This window comes from Microplitis demolitor, chromosome 4, assembly GCF_026212275.2.
Source record: "Microplitis demolitor isolate Queensland-Clemson2020A chromosome 4, iyMicDemo2.1a, whole genome shotgun sequence".
Taxonomy (NCBI): domain Eukaryota; kingdom Metazoa; phylum Arthropoda; class Insecta; order Hymenoptera; family Braconidae; genus Microplitis; species Microplitis demolitor.
Window position 1 is genome coordinate 4122640 of NC_068548.1, and position 12708 is coordinate 4135347.

The following is a 12708-nucleotide window of genomic DNA, read 5'->3' on the forward strand; positions in this document are numbered from 1 at the left end:
GAACGCTCACAATTTTTATATTATGCAAAGTTGTTATCAGTTTGATTTCGAGAACCACTTTCTTATCATTGTAAATAATCATGCCTGGAAGTATTTGAAATATTTTATAAAAGTTTTTGCAGTAATGGGTTAGTAAGAGTGTATATATGTATATATGTGATTAAAATTTAATCTGATAACTTGTGAGTGAGTGGATCGATTTTAATAGATCTGTAGCAATATAAAGGTTCATTGAAATTTAAATCTGATATAAAATTTAAAGATCAATTGATAAGTAATTTCCAAGTTATAAAAGATAACGAAGTTTACTGATAACAAAATGAATCATGAAAATTAACAACTGGGAGGTTTACTATTTTTTTTTGCTTTATACTAAAAAATTTGAGGAATGAATGCAGAGTAGATAATTTTTTGAATTTCATACCCTCGGAGTGGGATTCTCTTGTGCCCGAGTTATTACTGTATCGGAAAATAATTATTTTCTGGTTGAGTGATACTTAATAAATTGGTTTAACAAATAAACCATTCTTTAAATTTATCAGTTTTCATATGATAAAAATATAACCGTTAAGTACATCATTTACAGTCGACAAAAGAAGTTTTCTTATAATGTTATACTATATAAAGCCACGATACACCTGAGGCCAAAGCAACCTGCATCCCCTAATTTTAGTGCCACTTCACTAGCTCCCGGGTATTGTATTTTCAACCCTTACCAACACAAACATACTTACCCTTATCAACCCTATCCTTTGCAGTAATTCTAAAGGCAGTAAAGTCTTTTGTGCCGTGAAGAATATTCAACCGTTCAACTTTGATACTTTCTTTTAAATTTTTCTATAATGCCCATATTTTTTTTCTTATTATGCCTTTTTTATGGAAAGAAAATTCTATAATTTCTTAATAAATTGTAATTGAATGTTATAATAATAGTGTGTATGGTAATAATAATAAAAATAATGATATTCTTAATGCGAAGATAGTTTTAACCATAATGTTTTAACAACCATCTAAATGCATCAGTAAAATTATGCGTTAATAGGAATAATGTGACTTTAATATTTCCCGAGAAAATATAATCAAGCCTGGTCATGCATGATAATTTTTTCTTTTTCATGCATGATTGCCTATGACGTGCCTGGTTATGCATGGTCATGTACAACCATGCATGGTTACGCATGATCATGTATAATTCTACATGACTTTGCATAAATCATGCATAGTTATGCATGATCGTGAATGGTCACACACATGCATCGTGATCATACATAATCAATTAATCATTCATGACTTTGCATGAACCATGCATGATAATTTTTTCTTTGTCATGCATGATTGTCTATGACATGCCTGGTTATGCATGGTCATGTACAACCGTGCGTGGTTACGCGTGATCATGTATAATCCCACGTCTTTGCATGATAGTTTTTTCTTCGTCATGCATGATCATGCATTATTGAATATGACTTTGCATGATCATGCATGTTTGAGCATGATTCTGCATGATAATGTACGATTGAAATTTTTCTAGGCACATATATTTATTAAAAATTTTTTTCCTTTTTTTTTTTTGTTAAAAAATAGCGTCTCATTTGGTCTTACTGTTCCCTAATATTATAGTTAATTGTAATTAGACATGTTGATGACATCTACCAATTAATATGTATCAAAGAATCAAAAGTAATATGCCAATAATTTTAACAACTACACAATTATTTTTGCTATGATTCGACTTCTCTATTATGTCTTTCCAAGCTCTTGAAAAGACATGAATTTTCAAGAGCTACAGAAGCAATTAACAATAGTCTAAACACAGCAATTTAATAATTGTGTAATTTACGAAATTATTTTCCAATTACTCTTTAGATCCTTTGATAAATGTTGATGTAATGAGGAAAGGTAACTACAAAGATAAATTTTAACGCTCAATTAAAGAATGCAGTTGAAAACCGTTTTTTAAATTTGCCGCTAAAAAAATTAAAATTTCCAAAAAAAAGAGTTGATGGTTTTCAATCCGATTTTCGAAAATCTAGTTTTTGAAAGACGTAGATGTTTTGTAGCTCTAAAGAGCTATTTTGACTAATTTCTTGAGGATATCCGAGCGTCAAAGTGTATCAAAGATACAAGAAAGTCAAAAAAAAAAAATCTGATCAATTTTAAACTCAAAAATTTGATTTTAAAAGATCACTCAAGAATTCCTGAAACCTCAAAAATCTAAAAAATTTATTAAGTATAAGCTTCGTAAGACGAGGTGGTTTAATTCAGTAGACATATAAATATTTATGACCGATTTTTTTTGAATAAATAAAATTTTTCATTACGTTTATTTATTTCTATTTGACTATCAGTGACTGTACTTTTCTTTATGAAAAAGAAAAAAAAATGATTAAAAACATAAATTACTAAGATCAGTGGGTAAAATAAATTAATAATTTCAGGGAATGTCAGGTACTTATTTACTTTGAGCCGGCGTAATTAATGTTAACTTTATAAATTCAAAGTATCTACTTTTTTTTATCTTTCTCATTACTTCTCTTCTTAATTTTTTTTTTTTGCCACTTTTTTTCATTAATTAAATTCTGAATGCTAATGCTTGAAATACTCTCGACCTAATTTAATAATATGGATGAAATACGTAAGTCTATAAACTTTTTTTATTTCATGATTCAAATTAATTGCACCAGTAATTTTTTTTTATTCCATATGTTGGGAATTTTAAAAAACTTTTCTAATATTCATACAAATTTAATAACGTAGTATTTTTACTTATCTATATGCACTTATGTTAATTAGTGATCACTGAAAGCAGCAGCTTCACGATCTAATAGATAAAATGAATAGTCAATATTTCAAAAAATTTTCAGTTAAATCGCGCGGTATTTCCTAAAAAATATATATACCATAAAGATATACGGCCTGAAAAATATATGGTATTAACATTTCAGTTATAGGGTAGAAGCCTCTATACCCGCTCACTTTTCATTGGAGTGACATTAAATCACTCAATATAAATTAATAAATAAAATGAAAAACCATATTTGTTTTTTTATAGTTATTTTTTGAAGTTTCGAGTCTTAGAATCAAATTTTAGTTTCAAGAATAATTTTAATGATTAATTATTATTAATTTTTTAAATAAGGTCCTTGAGTGTGCCCATAGTCGCTCACTAAAAGTTGTCATGTACCATTACTCGATCAACACATGGCCCTATAGTCGCTCAAAGACAATATCAATAAAACTATGATAAGTTTATTGATTTGGAAAATAATTTATAAATTATACTACTTTATTCTTTTATAATATAAAATTTCATGAATTTTAAAAATGTATTTAATAAGATATGGTTACAACAATTCTTAAAAAATTTGACGTAGCCTAAATTTAATCTAACGAATGAACGTTAAAGTAAAAAATGCCCGGCTGAGCGCGATTTTGAAAACAGTCATTCAATTTCAATTTATAATCTATTATAAAATAATTTGATATATCATATTTTAATATATTAAAATTAACAAATAATTATTTATCAATAATAATATTTTTAGTTGTCCTTTTTTTTTATAGAAATTATAAAAAAACGCCTTAAACACCTAAAGTGAGCGACTAATAGTACTGAGCGGGTATAGGGGCGTTTACCTTATCTCCGGTTTTTCATAAAATTTCAAAGTTTCGTAAAAATACTGATTACTGTTTTCGACATTATTCCGACCGGAACATTCTGACCAAGACCTGCTTTGAAATTCCGCAGGAATTTTTGTATTTTGACACGGATAACTTTGACATTAGCACTTTGCGACCGGAGTTTAAATAATGAATTTCTAAAGTTTACTTCAACTTTAGTTGATCATACATTTTTTCATATTTTTAATACTAACGTTAGCAGTATGAATTATAAAATTATAAAAAAAATCAATAAACTTTAGATTTTGAGAGATTAAATGAGTGTTATATCATTGAATAGAGTATTCTAAGCATTACGAGGGTGATATTGTATTTGATTGTGAATTCTAAACATGAAAAGGCAATAAGTGGGATTTTAGGTGGTTCAGACACACACTTAAAGCTGCTTTTATACTCTTAGAAGTGCTTAAAGATTACTTATAAAAAAAAATTTCTTTTTTTCGTCACCATAAATTTTATTTTATATTGCTTTCGGGTTTTGACACACACACACACACACACACACACACACACACACACACACACACACACACACACACACACACACACACATTCGAAGACCATCTTGAAAATAGACAGAATAATTTTCTAGGACTTCAAAACGTTGACATCCAATATAAACTCGATTTTTGAAAATCGGGTGGAGAACAATAACTTTTTGAATTTTTCGAAAATTAATTTTTATAGCGAGAAGTCGAAGAAAATGGATAATTTTATTATTAAATTATCGCTGATAGACAAGTTTTAAAATTAAATTTGAAAAATAATAATACATTATTAAGGAACAAAGGACTATTAATATATAGCGGTTATTTGGCTTCGTCTGATCACTCTTTTACAAAGTATATCATACAATAGTAATATAGTGTAGGTTTTGGTTTGATATACTCTTGTCTATGTTCGATCGTTCGTCACAAACATTGTTTGATGTAACTCGATATTGCATCAAGCATGAGTATCTGCTATACTATCTTCGTATATAATATAGAGACAAAACTGCTTGAACATCCGAACAATTTTCATATGCCCCAGTCAAGCCATTAGACGACATCTGATATCTGCCTTTTACTCTTTATTGTTGTTATTATTATCATTATTATTATTTTAAATACTTATTCTCCTCATGGTATGTCAGTTTATTGATAATTTATTTTATTTACGATTTTTTAAAATACCGAATTAGAATTTATTTTGTGATCTAACGCTGGGGTCATCAAAGCTACCGTGATTTCCAAAGGTATTGAATTTTTATTGTCTTTTACGAACCTATTTCAAATAGAAATAATCGATTTTTAAGCCACCGTCGGTTTAAATTAAATTAAGAGAATGTGGGCAGCCACATTCAGTCGATCAACTAGTGGATGGAAAAGTGAATTTGGAAAATTCGATTAAAACAAATGAAGTAATAGATTAAATTAGTACAAAATGGTCTACATTTTTGAACGAATTGTCACAGTTACCCTGAAAAAAATCTGTCTATCGGTTAAACCTGAGCCAGCCCCTTCTTGCTATTTTCGAGCTTCTTTAGCGCGAATTTTTCGAAAATCATCGATTTTCTTGGCGTAAAGTTGAAAAACATAATTTTGATTTTAGTCTTTACAGAACTTTAACTCACAGGTTAAAAAATGAGGGGAGAGTAAAAATTTACCGAAACCGTGAAACAAAAACACAATTTTGATTTTAGTCTTTTTTACAGAACTGGAACCCACGGGCTCAATATACGTGGAGAGTAAAAATTTTACTAACCATTCCCATAATATATTGTAATTGTTACCATAAATTACTCTCCGTGTAACAAGAATCAACGAATTGAACAATTCTTGATTAAAAGTTATTTTCTACAGAAAAGTTAAAAGTTTGAAGCGATTTAAAACTTCAAGTGTGACGTTTTTAACTTACGCTTTTGAAAAGTTCGACAATAGTGAATTTTGTAAACTTTCTGTGAGCGTAGTATTACTTTTATATCACCTTAATATAAAAGTATTCATGTTAGAGCTGAAGTAGGAAAATCGTGATGCAATTATAATGAAAAAATATATTACTGTAATGACTTTTTGTGTACAGAAAAAAATCTATAGCGTTATTGCTAAAATTTTTGACATGTCGCTTTATAATATCATAAAAGAAATCGAATATGACTCAATATGGTTCAATACCTGGTTCTTTTTCCTGATAATTGTTCAGATCTTTTCATTTATGTTCAGTTCTGATTAGATCTCGACATATAGATGTATATTTATCAGGGTCATTGATGCTTAAAATTTGAAAATACACAAAGGACTTTTTTAAATAAAATTTTATATCTAAACTGAAATGAATAAATTTTCCAATAAAAATATCATGCTTTAACTAACAAAAAAAAAGTCAATAAATAACTGAATTAATATTTGATAAAAATGATGAATAAATAAGAAGAAAGAAATAAAAGAATTGCAAGTAAAGAGAATACGAGAATGGGTAAAAAAAAGAGTAATTTTTTTTTTATTCATTTTATTGGCAATTCCCTTTTCCTAAATTGCCATTTTACTTGTGGCTCACACACAACAGAATAATTGAGAGTAATCTATTGTACATTTACGAATGGACCAGCTGGTGTATAATTAACCGGAAATTAACGATAAACCAATAATATTGATAATCTCTAGTCCATATTTCGGTAAGATAATAACAATTTAGTATGTATCGATGGCTATTAACAATACCCTCAAAAATCACAAGTGAAAGCGCAAATAAATATTAAATGGTTGCTCTATAAAAATTCCATACGGGACTCAATATAGGTTGGTGGAAAACATGATGGGAATCCATGGATTTCTATAGACTTCTGTGCAAGTCCATAAAAAAATTTTAGGATTTTACAGGAACCCATGAGAATAAAATTTCTGTCGATAACTTCAGATAAGAATCTGTATGGGTTTCTATAATTTTTTCCGTTGGGTTTCCATGAATCTCTATAGGATTTCATAGATTTCCAAGCGAATTCTCATCCGAAGCTATGGACAAAAAATTTTCCGATGGTAAGAATTTTTGTGGAAACCCATGTAAAGAAATGTACGGGATTCTATAAGAGTTCCTGAGGAAATTTTTTTGTAAAATTCAGAATTTCTATGGATTCCCATAAAATTCTAGGGGGTTCAATTCAGAGATATCGGAATAGAAAATTTTCCCCATGGATTTCTATAAATTTTTTTGAGATCTCATATTTTCTTTACCGGGATTTCGATAAAAATCCATGGATTCCCATAATGGTTTCAGCCACTCAATGTATGGATTCTGGTATGGAGTTTTAAATAGTGAGCTTTTTTTTTTTTATAGAAAGTGAATGCAATAGACTGTGGTACTAACGGAAAGCGAAACTGTTGGATAATTACGAATAAATTATACTATTTATAAATATTCACAGGTTAATAATAAACTTGATATTATAATTCATGTTTCAGGATGAGGGTTGGAAACTTAATCGTACAAATTACTACCAGGAAGGGTGGCTAGCTACTGGAAATGCACGTGGTTTAGTTGGAGTTACTTTCACGACATCACACTGTCGAACAAGAACTACTGAAAATCCACTGAGAGCCAATTATAACTTACGTGGACATCAAAGTGAGGTGAGAAATATTACATAATATGCATACTTATAAAAGGGAGGGGGTGAGTAAATGGAAGTATATTGAAAAGTTTGTATGAAGCCAATATAATTATGAGCAAAATTTGGATTGAATAGTTTTAATTTTCCAATAGTTCATAATTTTTAATTAGTTGTAAATTTTCGCATTATCCGATGCAAATTCAAATATATTCATTTAGAACTTCCTGGAAAAATATTTCAACAATAATTTATGAATTATTCAGATTCTTCGAATAATTCAAAAACATAATGAAAATAGTTATTCCTTGTTTTCATAAATATATGTTTGAAGCATTTCTCTGTTGGTAAAAACTTAAATTTGTATAAATTTCCTAAAAACTCATGAATTAAATTGAAAATTTCTGAATTAGTTATCAAAAATTGTTAAGATTGGTATGCATTAAAGTTTGATGATGAATATCTTTTAAATGCTTAATTTGATCGACTAAGCATAAGAGGCTATTTTTGTAGAACATTTAATTCCCTACAAACATATGCATTGTCCATTTCATAATCCTTTTTTGTTCATGAGTTATAAAATTCATAAGCAAAAAACAAATGTTTCTTAAAATAATTTAGCTTCAATCTTTAATATTTTTTGAATGGTGAGATTTATGATGAAAACGTAAGAAACCTTTTTTGTAGAGCGTTCAATTTCCTACAAAATGGTATATAAAGTTTGGCCGTACGATCAATTAATGAGTGAGATATGAATTTTTTTTTTATTCGGCTGAGGAAAAAGACAAAAACTGTAATGCCAAGGACCTTCCTATTGAAATTAAGAGCTTATTTTTGGTGAGAATTTTTTAGAGGTGTCTAGTAACCAAAAAAAAAATAGTCGATTTTTTTGACCCGTCCTAATGTTCATATTAAGTTGAAAAAATATAAAAATATTAAATCGTATTATAATAATCGGAATATGTAATTTTTATTGCCTCTAAAGCTAACCGATGAAATTATAATAATTGAATTATTGCTATAGTATTTCATTTTAAGAGCTTATATGTATTAATTTATTCATAATAAAAATTAACGAGCTTATGAAATCGTATGGAGATGAATAAAAAAACATAAACTGCGAAGATGTAAATATATATGCATAAATCTGCATTATTTTGTGATTCGGATAGGAATTTATATATATATATATACATTTATTTATAAAATCGATTTTTTTTACCTTCTGGGAGTTCGGAGACATGCCAATTAGCGAACTACTAGTGTACAGTATAGTTAAAGAGAGGGTTGAAGAGAGAGGTGCCAGATGCAAATGTTAAAGAGAAAATGGGGTGAGAATGATAAAAAAAAAAAAAGTTGAAATAGGGAAAACAACAAAAAAAAGACGTAAAGAAGGAAATAAAGAAGGGGTGGAAAGCATGGAAGAAAATAATAAAACAAAAATAAAATGTAAATAACGACGCGACTCGTTGTCGTTCATTCGGGTGTAAAGACGCGACAGCTAATGACGTCTTTATATATAATTACGCATATTATTGTAATATTGCAAATGTTTTCTCCTTTGTTTTCATTGCTACAAGTAATTTATACTATTCGTAGGAAAAGTTTATGCATTAACTAATGCATAATAAATAGTCTAGACAGAATTTCAGAAAGATAGAATTTACTGAAATTTATGATTGAAAAATATGAATATTAAAATTTTTTATTGATTACATCTGAAGTGCAGTAATAAAACAGAAAAACTACCGTAACTAATAACAGTGATTTTGGTAAATACCAATTGAAGTAAAAACGGAAGACTGAATTGTAGTAATCGATGCTGTGGTAGACCAAGCTACGATAAAATGAAATTATTTACTGCAATGAAGTAATTGAAACAGTAGTTAATAAAAGTTGATTAAATATAACGGAGGCTGAGTTTAAATTATATGGGTAGTTTGAATTATAAGCTGATAAAACTATACAAAATGAGGTAACGAGGGTGAAAAGATCATACTTCAGATTAGTTTATTTGAAAATGTATCATCAAATAGAAGACTTTAACCTCCTACAAAATGGCAGACTAAAAATATTTTAACTAATTTTTTAAAAAAATCTTAAAAACTATTGATCATGCCATTAAACGAACTTTTGCGCTTTTTCAAGATTCGAAAATTTAAAAAAATTATCAGATGTACTTTTAATACTTTCGGGAAAATGAATATTCCCGAATTCGGCAATTTGAAAAATAAATGGAAAATCCAAAAAAAGAGGCCTTATTCAAAATTGGATTCCCCGAAATAAATTTCATTATTTTGATTTTACTTTAAGGAAATAATTGGTATCAGATATCGGCTGATTGGTTGGTAGCTGCTGATTTTTTTTCCTTGTAGGCTTAAAAAAAATTATCTGTGCAACCACATTTTGCCCTACTCTCCGTTTTACATAGACCATTACATGGCGTAAAGTAGGTACTTGTAAAAAAGTTGAAAGATATATGACCGGTCGAAAAAGTTGATATCAGTAAAACCAGTCGCAGCCTAATTTCACACTATTTGCACGATTTTCACACAGATCACTTGCTTTTATATTACGTTATGGTAAATTTACTTAACCTATACATCATTTCAAAGCTTTTTGCCGAACACACTTCAATTTCTTTACCATCGTTCTCGACTAAAGACAGGCGAAATGATGGAAAAGTAGTCGAACGTAAACTGTATGTTTATGTAAATATTTATATTTATATATATTTTCATATACTGAAAAAAAAGTTTAACGGAAGTTTTCCACGGATGGCTATGTAACTGCCACGCGGATGTTATTGCTAGTGATCGGCAGAGGGTAAAAAATAGGGCCGCGATTTATTTACTCAATGCTGTTGGTTTTTACTGTGATAAAGTGATGTAATTAATTAAACAACAAAAAGGATTACAGTATTGTTATTAGATGGATTATATCCTACACAAATCTGAAGCTATTAAAAAAAGAACTAGGTCGATTCATTGAGTTTTTCGCAAGTTATCGTGATTACGAACTGACATTCGTACAGACAAATTGATGGCTGTCAAAAATTTATCTCAATTGATTATTTTTTTGTAATAATCTACAAATAGAACAAGAAAAAAAAATATCACGTGTGTTTATGGGAGTGTTTTTCTGATATTTTTATAATTTTGATAATATATATGTGCAATATAAAAAGCGCAGTTGATTTAAGGTGAAAAAATGTAATTTTAAAAATCGTGTGAGTTGTGCACACCCAACGCTTTACGTTTGAGGTGTGCAAATTAGGTGTGAAATTTGAGAGGTTTAGAGACTAAACTATCGCAAGTACTATCCGTCTTACGTATTTTAATTTTAAGTCAATTTTTTTTTCTTCTATTTACAAATTAACAAATAAGTAAATAAATGTGTAGACATACTATTACATAGCAAAAGCGACTAAATACCTTTACAAAGTCACCCTTGCAATCTTTACCTCACTCGTCCTTGTAAACTCTATGAATTGTCCTTTGTTCGTTTTTGCAATAGCTGCTACAACACTACTGTAAATTGTACAGACTACTCTTGCTTTTGCTTACTGTTGTTATCTTCAGTTGTATGACATGTATAGACACGTTGTGTATTATACGTATAGTATGAGAATCATGTCTACGCACTAGGAAAATGGAGAAAAAAAAACCATGATGAGGGTCTAACAAACTCTGCAAGGATTGCACGTATTCTATCTTAACGCTCTCGAGCTTTTTTCGAGATTTTCTGTTTGAAAAAAAAAACACTTAAATTACAATATTTGAGTAGAAAAAAAAATATATATATATATACATATATATATATATATATATATATATACATATATATATATATATATATATATATATATATATATATATATATATCCAGTAATTTTATGCATCCAGTAATTCATTTTTCGTAGCATTATAAATGAATATTTTGATATTTATAGCATACTTTTTTTATCGGAAATTTTTTTAATAAACTGTTTTATCTGCTCCGCTTTTTTCGTGAATATTAATAAATTTTCTAATAACTTTTTTTTTTTTATATTGCAAAGATGTTTGTCAGAAGATTAAGGTCATTATGATGGCATGTGTGTGTGTGTGTGGGTATATAATAAAATTTCTTTGCTTTTGTTCTTAATACTTTCTTCTCACTCTCATCGTCAATATCATTTTATTGCTCTACATTTTGCCCTCATAGTCACGTCATCACTTTCATCCCCTTAAAACCCACATTTTTGGCAACGTAAACGTTTACTTGGTCTTTCTTATATTCTTGATAGTTTTCGACCTTTACAATATAACGTATAGTGTATATAGATACCATAAATATACATGAGCTATATAGTTGATGTAAAAATGAATAATAAAATCAGAAAATATATGTACAGAAAAAAATTCGTATTATCTTAAAGTAGTTCGTGTTTGAATTTTCGTGTATAATTATCACAGAGAAAAAACGTTATCTTGAGCCAAGAAAATTTATTTTGGTTAAAGAAAATTTCTACTTAATCCAAGAAAATTGAGGTGTTCAAAAAAAAATTTATTGAATCAAGAATATTTACTTCCAGCCGAGAATTTGTAATATATTATTTAATATATAACATATGTATAAAAAATGCATGAATTCATATAAGTGTGAAAATATAAGGTATTATATATTTTTTCATATATTTTCGTGGTGTAAAAATATACTATACTATCCATTTTTTCCATATATTTGTTTTTCATACTGGATATTGCTATTTTCAATTGATTTATTTTTTTCGATAGGAGAAAAATTTTATTTCATCCAAAATTAAAGTTTTTCGAGCGTTACTTTTGAATCAACACAAAACTTTCGGTCATTCGTTAAAGTTACACATGACTTTCTTTATGAGATTGATATTTTTACACAAATATGACTTTTATCAGGGATCTATCCATACTTGTAATCAGAAAAATGGAAAAAACTTTTTTTTGAACATGTGACGTATTAATATTTACATCAATTTTTTTCTACTTCGTATGCGACAAATTAATTAAGTCACATACCGAACAATGTTTTCAATATTGATGAGTCTGATTGTTACATTCAAATAAAATAAAAGAATGTTTGGTTTTAATTAACCAAAATGTTCTCGCTGTATGATAAATATCAAACAAACAATGGGAGCATTTAAATTTTTTTGGCAAACATTTGAATACCGTATATATATTTAGGTGTTAAAGTTAAGCTTATATACATTTTGTTATCGATCTGGTACACGCAATGCTGTTTAGACCCAGGGACTCTCAACATTGTCCAATTTACTAAAATACATCTGCATTGTTATACTTTTCATGACCCAAAAAGAAAGTTTACATTAAAATCAGCTTACGTATGAGAGGTACAATTTATCGTTTTTTGAATATTTACTAATTAAAAAAATGTAACCATTGCCTTTTTTTTTTTTT

At 28.3% G+C, this 12708-nt stretch overlaps 1 protein-coding gene across 1 annotated transcript in view; it reads left to right on the forward strand.

Moving 5' to 3' along the window:
• LOC103575847 (tubby-related protein 4) overlaps positions 1 to 12708 on the forward strand; it is a 38977-nt gene that overhangs the window by 6097 nt on the left and 20172 nt on the right. Inside the window, exon 2 of the mRNA XM_014442096.2 lies at positions 7122 to 7289. Within this exon, the coding sequence (XP_014297582.1) occupies positions 7122 to 7289 (168 nt within the window). The remainder of the gene's footprint in view (positions 1 to 7121; positions 7290 to 12708) is intronic.